General features: G+C 45.4%; 1 protein-coding gene across 1 annotated transcript; it reads right to left on the reverse strand.

Moving 5' to 3' along the window:
• Nucleotides 1-7,644: 7,644 nt before the first annotated feature.
• Nucleotides 7,645-13,491, reverse strand: BOD1 (biorientation of chromosomes in cell division 1). The gene is made up of 4 exons (XM_074915782.1): nt 13,197-13,491; nt 11,725-11,849; nt 9,721-9,921; nt 7,645-8,522 (listed from the first exon to the last, which is right to left on the reverse strand). The coding sequence occupies exons 1-3, from the start codon at nt 13,425-13,427 to the stop codon at nt 9,723-9,725; spliced, it is 555 nt and encodes a 184-aa protein (XP_074771883.1). The 5' UTR covers nt 13,428-13,491; the 3' UTR covers nt 7,645-8,522; nt 9,721-9,722.
• Between the last annotated feature and the right edge of the window lie 2,901 nt (nt 13,492-16,392).

A 16,392-nucleotide genomic window follows, 5' to 3' on the forward strand; every position in this document is an offset into this window, starting at 1 on the left:
CCCTTTTAGAAAGGGGAAAGAAATCCGTCCCCATAATAAGCTGCTGAGGGTGCCTGCTGGACACCCTACTCCTTGCACCTTCATGATGTCCCTGGAGGAAGGAGGTGGGATATTTTGGGGAGCAGTCTCAGCCCTGGGGACCTGCCAGTTCTGCGTGTTTGAGCCAGTGGCTGCCAAATCCCACTTTTCCACACCATTTTGGGAAAGATGGACTTTTGCACTGGAATATGGCTACATCCAGGCTCCCCTGTAGGACATGGAAATTCAGGCAGGTTTGGAGATAGCCAGTTATCCTTTTTGCAGGTGAAGAGCGTAGTTTTTCCCCCTGGGAGGAGGTTGGGGTGGGCAGGTAATGGCTCAGGTGTGCCCTGGGTGCAGGTGAGCTCAATTGCTTGGCAGAGCCCCTGCAGCTGGGGCTGAGCCAGATAGAGAACACCATGTGTGCCAGAGCCTGGGCTGAGTGGAGTGGATGGCTCTCTGGAGCAAGGTAAGGTTGAACTGGATTTTATTTGAGTTTCTTTGGAAGGTCTTATGTTGGTAGGGTGCTTTTTGCAAGGTCTTACATTTGTAGCTTGGTTTTTGCTGGTTGGAAAAGCCAGCAAGTGAAAGGTGTGGAGCTCAGGAGCTGGTGTTCTTGAGCTCTGAGGCTGGTTGTCTTGACTGAAGCATTCTTTGTTTTGCTGTGTTTTGGTGGCAGAAATTGGAGATAAATACCTGCAGTCTTAGGAGGAGGAGCTGGTGGAGGTGAATGCTGTTATGAGATGTAAGGGGGTGATTAATGTGTCTCAGAGGGAGTGCTGTGGGAGAAGTGTTAAGGCAGGATTTTCTTTTTTGCTACAGTTGTGCTGCCCCCTTGTAGAAAATGTGAAATTTTATGAGTGTTCTCTGAAGCAGGATTATTTTATCTCCCTTTTGCAGAGTTGCAATGAAATATGAAACTCACAGATGTCATGGTTTTCTATTTCTGTTACAAATCCCTTAGAAAATGGATGCATTTACTGTATGAAGTTACTTGGATTTCCCAAAGGCCCCAGCTCTGCAAAGCAAACTATAGCTGTCTGTCCTTATGTGAATTCTTTGTAGGGCCAAGACCTGAACTGGTTTGGGGATTTTCTTTTCTATTTTTCCAAGTGAACATGTATCTGTTATAAAGACACTAGTGCAAAAGGCACTGATTTCCTGGTATAGGAGTCAGTAAGATGAAATCAGTGAAATGCAAAGTCCTCACACTCTTTTAGCCTGGACAGGTGGGTTGGACTTGTTGCATTTTGCTACGGTGCCTTTCCCTGGGCTTGTCCCAGTGCTGGAGGGAATTTTCGGTGGAGCCAGTTCCCAGTCTGATGGCTGAGGTAGCGCATTTCTCTGTGCGGTGTCTTCTGACGGCGTCTAGACGAGGGCAGTTATTGCTGGGCTGGTTACTGCCCAGTCATGTTTTTGAGGCTGACTTGGCACTGATGTGGGCTCAGCATCTGAATCACAAAAATGCAAGAACTGAAGCTATGGTTCTGATACAATCTTGTGGTGCTACCATCTGGGGCCCCAGGCACTGCTGCTAGTGTTTTAGCCTCAGCCTTGTTCACACCAGACCGGATCAGTGAATTGCACATTTGGGTAGGTCAGAATTTACAGTTTCACATCCCAAGTCTGTATTTCTGTGCCTGATCACTTTGGCTGTTCATTTTTCTCCCCAAACTCTCCCTAATCCTAATTGATATTTGTTTCCCACTATTAAAGCTCTTGAGAAATTACAGTATCTGCTCTGTGATTCTTCGACAAGTACAGTCAGAGTTCATGGAAAAGCTTTGTGAGAACCGTCTCCACACCTTGCTGAGTTGATTCACTTGGGAGTCAGCAAAGGCTTTGGAGTCCTGCATCTGCTTAGGTTTTGTCAGGAGGCATCAAGACTGAGAAATGAAGCAATAGTTTATCTCCCTCTTATGGCCACATTCAGAATGGCCATGCTACACAGGCTTTTTGGTAGGGAGGAAAGGGAGCAGGGAGTCCCTGCACTTGTAAACTTTGGTGGTTGTGGATATGAGGGGCCTTGACAGCTCACAAGGAGTTAAGCTGACCTTTCTTTAAGGAAATTGGTAAAATATATTTTTCACTACAGTACAAACAGGAAAATATCTTTGAAATAGTTAAACCTCTCCAGTCCCTTGTGAGTTTGAGAAACTGGTCTCCAGTTTATCAAAAAGTTGGGAGAACAGGATCCTGCTCAGCAGCAATTGCAGCTATACCCCATATACTGAAAAAGAAGGTGCTGTTAGAAAACTCGGCTGGTACCCAGTGATGCCCACAGTCCTGGAATAGTGGTGTTCTTGAAGCAGGTGGCATATAGGGAGCATTGTGACAGTGGTTGCTGCTCTTGATATATTGATGTGAAAAGAGAGCAAAGCTCTCCATTAAATGTTCCAGGTATGATCTCTAACCCTCCCACTGCCCCTTCTTCTGGCCAAAATCAGAATGGTGTATTGAAACTCTCTCCTTCCAGGCATACTGGCTGTGCCTTGTTAAAACCAGTCATGCTTGTCCTAAAAACAGAAGAGAAAGTAGAGCTGGATGCAGTTTGGGTTCAAGACCCCTATGCTGAGTCCAGTGTGGATTCAGAGTGCTTTGGCAATGACTAGCTCAGCGTTTGAGGCAGGGGTTGGTTTGATCCACTATCCTGACAGGGGCCCAAGTTTGATGCTTCTCTGTGCAGAGGATTTGGAGTCGTTTGGACTTGCCTCGAGGCATGATTAGTCCTTTTCTGGAGAGGGGTTTTGTTGCCTGACCTGTAGGCTGGGAATCTGGGTGTCTTGCTCATCTGGTATCAAGATTCAAAACTGGGCTGATTCTGAATTCTGTAATAAATTTTAAACTTGGAACTGCATTACCGTGATGTGGGAGTACTTGAGGGATGAGTAAAGCCTGGGTACCAATAAGTGAAGGAACCAAAGATGAGAGATCTTCTAACATACTAATCTTTCCCATTTGGCTGTCCTCCCTTCACCAGTTATGCTTGGATTTAGGTGTTCAGTTACAGGGCTCTGATCTAAGAAACCTTCTTGCAGTTACTCAGACATTGATCTGGAGACTTGGACTGGGTTCAGCTCTACCAGATGGAGACATCATGCAAAGTCTAGGGTGGGATGTGGTTACAAATGGAAGAACTGTCTCTGGAAAATACTGGCTGGTTTAGGCAGAGGCTAAATATATAATGGCAATTTTGATTCTGCTTCTTTTGGTGAAGTCTCTTGAGTCAGTGTCTGACTTGCCAATGGACTAGATACTAATCGGTAAAATAGCTGATGAGGGCAGAGAACTGGTTGGACTTGAGTTTTTGCTCAGTGAGTTACTTTTTCTATGTCACTTAGCAGCATTGCTACCTGATGGTGAGATGTCTCTTGAACGGATTATGTTAAATTAATGCTGCGGTATTGAGTCTGAATCAAATGACCTGCTCAAGAACCTTCTCTGCTTTTGCAAAAGGGCTCAAAGGATGCATGTGTCAACTCCAGGCAAAACTGTGATATTGTTAAGATGGTCAGGAGCTGCAGTGATCTTGCTCTGTTGGTAATCTGTTTCGGGTTAAATTGGAAGAAGCATCTCATGAGTTGTCACGCCCTGTAGCAAGTGTTTCATGACCATCCACTTATTTTACTTAACACTTGCATAAGAAGTTGCAAAAAAACACAAAACATAAAATGCCTATTAATCATTTATAGCAAGAATAGGTTTTACTTCAAGAATGTGTTATAAACACATTATTTATGTCTTAATTACAAGCACTGAATGGGAGTTAAGTTTCTGTTGGACTAAAATATGTATGTTCATAAAAATAATATCCGTGATTCCACGTAGATCACTTTGTGTGTTTGGTGGTATGTGTTAGATGTACATTTTTAAGGAATAATGGGGGGAAGGCAATGGAATTCTGCTCTCAGTTTTTCTAACATGACAGCAACCGGGACACTGTCAAAGGAAAAAACCATCAGAACTGTTGTAAGCCTGCAGCTCAGGTTTCAACATGAAAAAGAGAAAATAGATGGTGGGAAAGTACGAAAAGTTCTGCAGTGCTGCAAGTAACCCTTGCACTGAGATGTCTGCACAATATGAAGACTCCCAGAACAACTAAGGAACCCTCCCCTTCTCTGTTTTACCTAGTAAGACTGTAAAATTCAGCTGGTTCACTCAAGAGAACTTGATTATATTTGTCTTTGACTAAAGAGCATTCTAGAGTTCAATGTCTGTGAAAATTTTAAGAATTATGTATCCAGTGGAGTTTTGGATTATCTAGAAGGAATGCAGGACATGGGGAATTTTCTGGTTTACTGAGACTTGGATATGTGGGGTTATAAACCCACCAGGACACCCAGCTCTGCAGAAAAGCTACACAAATGGGCCATACAGTCAGTGTCTATACTAATTTCTCAAGCCTGCTTTTGCTAGAAGGGTCAGCTGGAGAAAGCTAATTAATACAACCCCCTTCCTTGTGCTCTGGCTTGTCTGGCTTAAGTGACTGGAGTGATCTGTCAACCCCAAAGGTGGCCCTGGAAAGAGCAGCAGCTGAGGCAGTGGTGGAGGAGAGCATGCCAACATCTGCCCATGGCTTTTCGGGTGGCTATCATCGGTGGCACCCTGCTCATCCTTCTTCTTTCCCCCACCTTAAGATCACAGTGGTCTTTTGCTTTACTGTAATCATATGGGATGTGTGATAATTTCTTTTATAGTCAAGCAATGGCTAGAATTTCAGGCACTGCCTTATATGCCACTTGGGTGTGATTGATAAGTGCCAGGTTGATTGACTGGTGCACGGCAGTGCAATCCCACTAGATAAGTCTGGGATTTTGGGTGGTTTTATCTCCTTCATAGGGCTTGTGAAACTGGGTTCATTGGTTCATAGTTCAATCCATCTGCTTCTAATTCTGGAGTCATGATCTGACACTAAATGACACAATTAAAACCCCTAGTCTGGCCAGCAAGATGTGAGTTTCAAGATGATTCTGTGGGACTTCAGCTGTAATGTAAACTTGTATCATAACTTGCCGTATGTATGTATACCGATGTGTGCATTCTTTTCATTCTGTGTTTCCATTGTATGGTGTCTAAATATAGCACCCGACTCCCTCCCCACTCCAGGACTTAGGTAGGAAGGTAGAGTTAGCTTAACTTTACAGGTAAAACAACTACTCACAGACATGACTGTGGACTAACAGGATGCTGCAGAGAACTTGTACCTCATACTTCCTAATCTAGTACCTGCCTACTGAGCCAGGCTGGCTCTTGCAGGCTTTGGCATTTCCATAGGGCAGAGCAGCCATGGAGTTATCAAGGCTGGTTTTCCAGTACTGCAACTCAAACTCCCTGAGTGTTTTCTTTAAAATGCAGCTGGTCTCTTGTGACTGGGCAGAAGCAAATGCCCAGGGTCAGGACAGGTAAAGCCAAAGAGGCAGAAAATCTTCAAAGCTCCTTCACATTATTAGTACATCAGATGAAGAAATACTACAATCTCTTGAAATTTATTAAAAACATGAATGTATTCATCTGAGAAAGAAAATCCAAGGTGCTTAATGACTGTCCAGCAAACAGGAACAGTCAGCCTGAATGTGAGAAGGACTCTGAGATCAAAGAGAGGGCCCATTTGATCCACTGAGGCTTATTCTCCTTAAGTACAGCCCTGCCCCTTCAGCTCCATGAAGGTATCCAATTGCTTCTTGAATTATTCCAAGTGTCTTAGACCTGTCCGCCTCACCAGACTCTATAGGCTGTATTTAACATACCCAGCATAGTGATGTAAACTTAATATACTAACTTTAGTCCAACATCCTACTACACAAGGGAACAATTTCACTTCTACAGTAGGTACAAACTTGTTCTTTTGTTCTGGTGTGAAGATTTCTAGAACATCTTTGAGTTATTAAGGCTGGAATCCTGTTTCTATCAGTTGAGAGGGTCAAATGTATATACCCAAAGGGCACTAACTACCATCCATGAGAAGGACTTGCTGGCTTTTCTCACTGTCCCATTAGATGTAAGCTATGCTTCCAAAGCTTGTTACTTCCATCTCTGATCCCAAGCAAGGACTTTAGAGCCCAAACATTAAAAGACTATGATCCCAAATGTGGATTGGCTGCCTAATCTCATTAGGTACCTCAGTTCTGATCTGAAAGTTCCCATAGTTGTGGCAGTCATGCACTGTGCATTGGCTGAGAACTAAAGGGACAGCGCTACACACACACAGGTGTGGCACAGCGTTAGCGTTCAGAGTTTAACACAGCACCACATTCAAAGAGAGAACAATTGAAAAACCTATGGTGCCTGAATCTATTCTCCTTCACTCGTATGTTAAAGCACTTGTCAGAGATAGGAAGCATAGATTCAGATTCCCTCTTCACTGCAATAAATCCAGCTCTACTTACTGCTTTTTAAAACTGAACTGGTGTCCCTGCTCCCTAACTACTACTGCTGTAATCCAGAATTTGTCTAAGCACTGTTAGAATTTTTTCACTTGCTCTCTTTCTAGACTACTGAACTTTTTTTTTCCCCTCCATAAATGGCTCAGTTTCAAAAAAGTGGTCGAGACACCCTACCAGGAGGTAAAAGACAGATCTTTTCCTGCCAAGAGCTGCCCTTAAGGCTCTAAGGGAAAATACCTACTACTGATTTGGAGAGCAGTCTTTAACCACCAAATCAACATGCAGGAGAGCCCTTTCCTCACATATGCCTTGTCCTGTTTTATAGCAGGAACACAAACTATATGACGGTGAGAGTCAGGCCACACAACCAGATTATCCCAAAATACAGATTTTTCACACTGTATCAGGAAGGTTGCAGCCAATATAGTTATCACTAAAGTACAGGCATTTATAAGTTCCCATTCTGAGATAAACACTCTTAAATGGCATAAAAATATTGACAGCAGAATCATGTATCAGCAGGACTATACAGCACTGTGCAGAGTGCAAGCTTACTGCAGTGGTGAAGTTCACAGAGCTCTCTTGTGAAGGGTTTAAAATACCAGGTGTTCTGTCATCTCTATTTCTGCACAGAACGGCGTTGAGAGGAGGTATTAAGCAAAATAAGTTAGCTACAAGATTAAACTACAGCATCAATCTTCCCTACAAATTGGCTGGTTTGAAAAGGGAGCAGAGTATAGCTGGAATTGCAGCTGTTCACGTACAAGGTCTATGGGTAAGGCTATAGTTGAGGTATGTAGCCCATAAATAGCAAGGCTTCAAACATTAAGTGTTATTCAATGACACAGGTAGTTATTAGCTTCTTAAGACTGCTGTCTGAAAGAAAAAAAAATGGAGTAGATCTAGCCTATTGCCAGAATTGCATTGTTTTCACAGGGTTGAACATGCCTTTGCCATCACTAGCATCAGCCTGAACTTACTCAGGATTTATAGCTCATAAATGATGTGAGGAAAGGTCAGTTCAGTTTGGTACTCTGGATTTTTTGAGAGACCTTTCACGGACAGGAATGCTAATATCCATTTTATTTCATGATAACTTCTACTAACAATCCCACGTTTTCAAACCTGGATTAATCTATGAACTGTGTAACGTCATACTTCCATCAGGGTTCCAGCCATCAAGACTTCTGGATTTCTTTAAAGTAGTTTTTCCTTAAATTCTGAAAAAGGTAGGAGTCAGAGATGCTTTTTTGAAAGTCTTTTATTGCAAAAGGTATGGACATTTGCTGGCAGAATATTTGATCACATTCTCTACTTGACTGTCATCCAGAGGACACTGCATGCATTCAAGCTGAAAGCATAGGACAGTTTCCTCTAGGCACCTGAGAAATTTCACGGGAAAGAAGTCTTTCAAGTTGAAAGAGACAAGTTGCAAACTGATCACCTACTCTGGTACCCTCTGCTTTCCAGAGTTACCTGGCAAATAAGAATTAAATCAGCTATAGTCATAGCCAACTTGTAAACATGTTCCTGCGATGCAACAGAAATTACCTAATTGATCCTGAAGTGTTCTTTCCAGTTTTAAACAGGAAATATCATTCCTAAAGCAGGCAGTGCAGCGAGTTACACCTGACTTGGCACCTACCACTCAGTGCTGTGTTATGCAGCTGTATGATGCTTCTTCTCGTCCAGCTTATATCAAAGAAAATCTGACAGCTCTTACTCGGTCTCCAAGTGACTACCCCACTCCCCAAAATATCATTCTTTTCTTCCTGTTCCCAAAACTAGTGTCATCCCAAACCATTTCCCTGCTCCCTCCAGACAAGAGCCAACTCCCTTTTTCTTCCTACCCCCTTGCCTGAAGGCATGACTAACAAGAATACATGCTGCTCCCTGTATTGCAGTTAATAGCAAAAGTATCTTCCCACTTTGGCTGTCCCTCCACACGCAGAACTCCGGGTGCATCTGAATTTCACTGATTTCAGTGCCTTCCCACAGGTCTGATAAAAGGTTAATCATCTTTGGCAGACAGCAGTCCTGCACCAAATGGAACAAGTAATCCATTGCCAATCTAACAGGACACGTATTTTGCAACTGCAGCTGCTTAGTATCAGGAACTCACTGCAAAAAAAGAGAGAGTTTAGAGGATGGTACCTTCACAAGTAAATTCACTGAATAGACAATAGATTAGAATACATTAATTAACAGCTGCACTTAGCTGCAGGTTATAATGGACTTTAAACTACTTGAACTAGACAAATGCAAGGCATTAAGGCTGCAAGTCACAGATAACTAAATAACTCACAATGATACTATAGGCACTTTAACTTTTAAGTTAGAAATCATGCTAATTCTTCTAATCATCCCAGGCATAAGAACAGCTATTGTAGGGTACTTATTCCTTCTTAATAAATCAGCTGTAGATTATAAGGAAAATTTCTGCTTTCAGAAAGCCCTAGCAGATAGAACAATTCACAATTAACTTCCTTTCATGCAGTAAGGTTTTAAGTTCCCCAGCAAAGCTGCAGATTGAAATTTTCCATCAAGATAGTGGTTCCTCAGTAATGTCACACAGGCCTCAATATTCAAATCAGCGTTAAGATACAGGGCCTTAGCGGAGATGGGTGCATAGTCATTTGTGTTAAGACAGAGTAGCAATTATAGCCCCCTGAGGCCCCCTGAGTTATTTTAATCACAAAAGCCAGAATGAACTTGTTTTCAACAAAGGCACCCTCAGTCCTTTCAGCTGGAAAGATATAGGTTGCTCTATTTAAACCAGTCAATTTGGAATGAACAGTTATTCACTCCCAGAGACATTACCCTTACTCCAGCAGTGAATATTTCAGTCACTAACATTCAACACTCCAGTGTATGTTCCGAAGAAGAGCTATCTAAAACTTCCAATAAGCAAAATAACTTGTCACCACTCTACTTTCAGCTGTATTTCAGTAAAGGATATATATTTTTAATCTGTTTGATATTGTTCTGAAAGCTATCTAGCCAATTCCATGTCAGTCACTGCTGGATATGCTTTTACCGGAATAAAAGGCCTTTTGGCCTGATCCAAAACCAGCACTGGCAGAGTCCACAGTGTTCCTTGATAGCTGTTTTACATCATACCTATGTCTTCAGTCCTAATATATTTTTAGCCCTTAAGTGGAAGCAGCTCAGATGACTGTGACACTGACAACATGCTGATGATCAAAGTGTTCTCCCTGTCAAGCCAGGAAGAATACAGTATCTTCTTTATCTTGCATTATACAAACTACAGAGATAAAATACATGGAAAACGTAAGTAGTAAGTGCAGAGATACAAGACCTTTAGGAGGCATCCTGGGATGGAGCAGGAGGATCCTTATTCTCAGGCTCTGGAGGAGGAGCTGGCACACTTTCCTCTTTCTTTTGTGCAGCCAAAAATTCATGAATTGCCCTCTCTATCTGGGGCCTGAAGATGTGGTTTAGTTTTGGATCCACCACCTGAGAAATAATTCTGTCCACTCCAGCTTCCAGCATTCCTGACCTTGAACAAAGACAAGGGAGTCATTCAGCTCCTCTGAAAAACTTCTCCCCAATCTCCTCCAGTAATTCTCCAGAGCCCTCATGTCAACTGCAATTAGCATTAACACGGGGAGAACTGCAGCCCACTCAGTAGATCCCTAACAGGGAGTTGTTTCAATCACCTATTTCCCCTCACCCCCTCTCACTTCTCCCTACAGAATTAACAACTGACATCTGGTCTCCCAGGTACTTAAATGACATGTTGGACAAGAGCCACTTTAATAGGGCTCATGTGGAAATGAGGTCAAAATGAAAGCAAACAAACACATTTTGGCACAAACAAGGATTACAAGCTATTCTGAGAAGGAGGGCAGGTGAGAGCAGAGTCTTTTTTTTGGCTGACTGGAGGGAGAAGAGGCCTGCCCCCTAATAAGCAGCGAGTGTCACTCACTGCTTGTAACTGTTAGTCTAGACAGATGGGTATTAATTATAAAAACAAGCACATGTAGCACACAGCAAAGTTTCTGGAACTGAACACTAGTAATTGAAGTGACTTATTACTTCAGGGGCTGTGTCAGACTCTTGGATTGTGGGGCACAGGCTGTCTAGTAGGCTTAAGTCATGTCTGCAAGGGAGCCGGGGAGAGGAAATGGAGACGCTGCCTGCCGTGTGGAAAAGGAGCCACAAGACTAAGGCGGCCGTGAGCGAGTGGGTGCAGGGTCACGGCACATCCCGTCACCTCCAGCACACATATATGTGCATGCAACAGGGGACGTACACATCTGGACAGCCTCCAGCGCTCCGTCTGGCAACTACAGGAGTGACAGGGACTCTTCAAACTCCCTAATACTGCGCGCCTACTCAAAGGGAGTACTTCACATTCTTCTCATTACAGGCTCTCTGATATAACATTTTTCAATTGTCCGCTTCATTCTAGTGGTAGAGTAACATAGAATAAGAAGCAGCATTAAGTGACAAACCTGTCTCAAAGACTCCAAGTAAGGACAGGAAATTCTGTACTTACAGTGGACAGCCCCTTCTCTACAGACTAAACTAATGTTACATACTAATAATTTACAGGTTCTATCAAGGGCTCTGAAATACAGTTTCTTCTGTGTGTAAGACATTCTAATAACATTTCTTATAAGCATAAATGCCACCATCAAGTTCCCTACTGCCCCTCTCCCCACAACTTCTACTATAAAGTTTTTATCCATGACTTTCAGTCAAACAAGCTAAGTCTCATACTTCAGATTGCAGTGAGTTAGCAGCAAGAGATACTAAACCTAAATCTCTAAGAGGCACAGTTTAAGCTGGCTTTTCTGTCACGTTGGAAATGCAGTATCTTAAATAGCTATACAGAAGATACCCTCTGCTGCATGAAATCGGCTAGTCTGGTGTGATTACTGCCTGCTAGTGGCTGGAGTCTACTTAAACAAGCTTCGGCATCTTCAGGATTTTTTCTTTAAGTAATATAGGCTCTTCTTTCTGAAGATAAAAATCAACGTCATTCAGCTTAGTACATCAGGTACAGTTTTGCTAGCAGGCACAGTGTTGGCTATTTGCTGCAATAACTTGGCTAGATAGCAAATATGAGTACCTTACCATGCTGCTTAACTCGGGGAAGTTACAAATCTCATGGAAAGCAGTAACGTAAGCATTTTGATGAGACTTTTAAGACTGCATTGACTATTGTAATGAAACTCAGCAGAATACAACAGAAAGTGTTGTGGAAAAAATTCTGCAAACTTTGACTTAGGTGGTAAGACAGTTATAATGGTAATGCTACTCGATAAATATATTTTATAGAATGTTGCTTACTTACTGAATCACGCTCTGCCTTAGCCCATTTCGTAACTGGTTTTTGTTCATTGTTGGGTTCCATTCCTGTTTGTCAAGGTGGGTTGATACAAAGTTGTCTACTTTCTGTCTCAAATTTTGATAGGCTGGCTAAAAAAAAAAAAAAAATTTCCAGTTAAACAGCTAAAAAAATCTCAAAACAATCCCCTGACGGAGTCCTTCATCGTCCATCTTCTGTCAAGTACAGTACTGTGATATCCTTTCACTTTCTGAACAAAGGTGAGCTTGTTTTACCTAAGAACACAACTGGTAAAGAACAGTCAGTGAGTGTTCTTTTATAATAATTCAAATAGCTGGATACCTGGGTTTTAAAATTGTTGTCATTTTGTAGTATTACTTAGTGAAATGCAAACTGCCTTGTGCAGACAGGAGTTGTTTAAGTAGCATTCTTGTTGTCTGGAAACCCTTGATCACAGAATTCCTAGGAAACCAGCTGAGTAATATTGTTACTGACAAAGAACTTAATTACTTGCTTCTGTGACACTAACTCAGAAAGTAAGAATTATGCAGGTTTAATCAGTGGAAACTTATTTCTAGTGAACAGAAATTGAAATAAGAAACCCATATAAATACATAGGACCATCCAGATCCTGGTACTGTGCAAGGAAAGGACAAGAGGATGGCAACACTTACATTTCAGAATTTGATATGTATATTGGATGATGAATGAAAGGGTTGGTAACAGAGGTGCAGTCTCTGTCCTGGGAAGCATATATATCTAATCCTGACGGATGGCTGCTCTGTGCAGATGACCCAACAGCTTCAGGAATTGGTTTTGTGATACCTGCAGGGGGGGCCTAAAATGACGACTGCAGGTCCCAAACAGGACTCTTGCTGAAAGCATAAAAGTTTAGGAATGCAAAAAAACAGTGTTTAATTTTGACAGGGCAGCTGGGCACAACCCAACTTTAATACTGCTCAGGAGCTCATGTTGTAGCTGAGGAAGAAATTAATTTCAAACAATAGTCTGAGAACGTTTACTCAAGAAAGAAAGGCTAAATGTTTTGTTTTGGAAATGTGGGTATTATGCTCAAGAGGAGCAGCGTTCTTATGGGAGACAGTTTTCTCAATAGGGCCTAGGCTAGAAAAAGGAAGTCTGAGCCTGTTCTGTGGCCCGTTTCTCCTCTGGGATGTCACTATCGCTTCAAGCCAGGATCACCTCCAGAGCAGCCGCCGGTCGCAGCGGGTGCATGAAACCCCCCGATCAAGAGAGCAGCTCTGCACCTGCTGCACGCCGTCCTGGCCGGCCTCCCCCCAGTGCCGAGTGCGGGAAGCCGCGGGGAGAAGGGGAGGGGATGCGGGTGCCCTTCCGGGCAGCAGTAGTCGGGTTCTAGGGACGGTGCCCGCAGCTCCGGCCTGGGGAGGAGACACCGGCCGCCCCGCCGGAGATCCCCGGGGGCTGCCCGGGAGCCGGCCCGCCCGGTTCGGCGGCGCTACCTTGGTGTCCACGTCGGCCAGGCAGTCCCGCCGGAAGCCGTCGAACAGGCCGCGGCTCTTGAGCTGCTCCACGATGATGGCGATGAGCTGCGCGTCGCCGGGCGGCAGCGAGGCCGGGTCGGTGCTGCCGGGCCCCGAGCCGGAGGCCGCGCCACCCGAGCCCCCTCCGCCGCCCGCTCCGCCGCCTCCCCCGCCCGGGGCGGCCCCGCCGGCGCCGCCGCTCTCGGACATGGCCCACGGCCTGCGCCCGGGGCCCGCCAGCGGCTGCTCCGCGCTCACCCGCGGCCCCCTGCACCGCGACCGGCGGCGGCGGCGCGCCGCATTCTGCGTATCCCTGGCGCGCTGCATCACGGGGAGGCGAGTCCTCCACGGAGCAGCGGTTATAGCCGCTGGGCCGCTGGGCGGCTCGGCAGAACTACAAATCCCAGGGTGCATCGCGACGGCATCCCCGTAAGGCCGCAGAGGGGCGCGCTCCTTGCCTTTGCGATGCATCTTGGGAATTGTATTTCGAAGGGGGGAGGCGTGTCGGCCTTCCCTTGCCCAGCGGCCTGTCGGGGGCCGCGGCTGCCCTGGCGAGCAGCGTCGTGGTGGTGGTGCTATTACAGCTCAGCAGGCCGGTCACAGGATGCTGAGCACGCAGTGCTCTGCTCCCTGGGTCCGCCTGGAGCAGAGTCGGGCAGGCCTCCGCTCCACAGGTGCAGTGTTTGGGCAGAGGTCCCCGGGTTCACCTCAGCATCGAGCGGGCCCCTCCAGGTGTGTGGCTTGGCCGCCTGGGATCCCTGTCCTCTCGGACTGCCCTGAGGATATCTGCCAGGCTGAGACTTCAGAGTGGTTTTCAGTGGTATAGTGAGGACAGCACTAATGTAAATTCAGGAAAAAAATCAATTTGCGTGGGATCATCCTGGATTTCCACTGGGACCTGAATTTCATTTGTCACACCCACTAGTAAGGGGTGGGCAGTGCCAAGGGCCTAACTTGGTATTGGTCCCTGCAGAGTGAAGGAGCAAGGGGGCCTCTGTTAACCTACAGGGTACAGTGTTTTTTCTTTCCTAGTCACATTGTGAAGAAGAATTTAACTCATTAGGATATTCCCACCTTAACTGCGGAAGGACAAGCTGTGCATGAATGTAATAATCCAATCCTCCACAAAGATGCACTGCATAAGTACATCCTCACCTTTCATTTTGAATACCACTGAATGAGCAAAAAGATGGCAATGTTCTGTGTGCAACGCGTTGTCTTCCTCTACCTGATTGAAATTCTGCAGCTCGGAAGTGGTATAAGCTATCCCTTTCCATCTGGCAGCTTTGAGGAGAGAAGAGGGAAAAATGGTAGTGTGTACAGAGCCTGAGCTTTACACTGACAGAAGCGTCTCGTGCAACTGTTGTGTTCTGTGAAGACACATGGGTACTCTCCTGTTGGAATGGAAAAGCTGTCCCTCTGGCTGGACGCCTCGTCACTGTCACTAGTCTGTGCTGGCTGTTTCAAAGTCTGGTGTAAACCTCCCATGACTCATCCAGGCACTCGGAAGTATCCGTGGAATCGCATTCCTGGCTGACAGCTGCCAGCAGCCCTTTCTCCCCATCACTTGTGACCAGCTCACACCAGCACAGAGTTTGCTGGCATCGTGCTAGAGCAGGCACTGCCCTTTCACGTGAAGATAACCCTGGATAGGAATGCATTAATCTAACTGTCATAACGCCCTGCCCCAGTGTGAGCCTCAGGGATGTGTTACTGTTCATTCAAGCCCTGTGCTGGGGCAGTACATACTGCAGCATCGACAGCACATGCTGGGGACTTCTCCAACCAACACATAAACATTTTTTCTGAGACAAAAATCTTGTATGACCCTGCATCTCCTCGTTCTGTACTTCTTAGGGGTCACGGTCTTGACTCCTGCCGCGGGCAGGGGATCCCGGGGAGATCTGACCGGGCGATTTAAGCAGGTGGCTGCTGGCAGGGCCCGGTCCCGGCAGCCCGGTCCGAGTTTCCCAGCGGGCAGGGAAGCGGAGCGGCGGCCCCGGCAGAGGGCAGGCGGCGGCCGGCGAGGCAGGGACTAATACGTCCATCTGAGTCATGTGGGAACAAGCAGCAGAAGCCAGAGGGATGGCCTCTCTCTGCCCGCCTAAATCGCAGCAGCAGAAAGAGAGCTAAGGAGAAGGTGGTTATTTTTTGCACGAGTTTCCCGCTGTCCTGGGAAGGGCTCCTTCCTCTGCGGGGCTGGCAGTGAGCAACCTCAAAGGCAAAAGCAGCCTCTCAACAGTACATTGCATTTAGGAGAATCTCACCCAGGATTTACTGGGGACTGCCACCAGTGCAAATTCCTCCCAATTAACAAATTACTCAGAGACACAGAGCATCCATGATTCAGGAGACATAAAGCCTTGCTGCAAACCTCTTGTACACAGGATGCCTCCCAGCTGCAGCACCCAGAGCAGCTTTTTGCTTCAGTTAAATTCTGTCACCATCCCCAGCCATGGCAGGGGAACTGTCTTGATGGTGCTGAGATGGGAGAGCAGTGCTGATGCTGACATGACTAGTGAAGCACTGCTCACAGTCCCTGTGTTAGGCCTCTTCCTTTATCTGTAGGTGGATGCAGTGATCTGTTTCTCAGGATAGCACAAAAGGACATGCAATTGGTGTTTCAGGGAGGGAGGGAAGGGGTAAACCTCGTAGTTAACAGGGATAACTAGGATTCCTGGATTCTGCTTACAAGTTGGCTGGCTGTGTGACCTAGGTCAAGCAGTATTTCACAGTTTTGAGATCTGTAGCTGGGGCATGAGAAAAACATAGTATTTAATCAAATCTATCTGGATATTTTTGCCCCAGCACCATAGCACACAGGCAAGCATATTAAATTGTGGTGTGATAGATAAAGCAGCCCATCCCCCGGGGAGAACTGTGGACCTCTCCTTGCATCAGAGTACAAAATTTATGAGATTTGTGAACTCTCCCTATATCCATGCCCTCAAGGAAAGCTTTAGGCAGTTTGCACAGTTCAGGTCAGTAGGAGAATCAGGAAGGGAGAACTCTTTACCTGTTTGCTGCTGCTTTTGAAGATGCAGTTCTCAAGGTGGGATAAATTGTGATAAATAGACTGTGGGGGAAGCAAACTTGTAAACTTTAGAGAGGAAGTTTATTTCAGGAGAAATAATTAGAAATAAAAGTTCTTAGATATTTATTTGGATCAAAATGA

This window comes from Athene noctua, chromosome 12, assembly GCF_965140245.1.
Source record: "Athene noctua chromosome 12, bAthNoc1.hap1.1, whole genome shotgun sequence".
NCBI classification, from domain to species: Eukaryota; Metazoa; Chordata; class Aves; order Strigiformes; family Strigidae; genus Athene; species Athene noctua.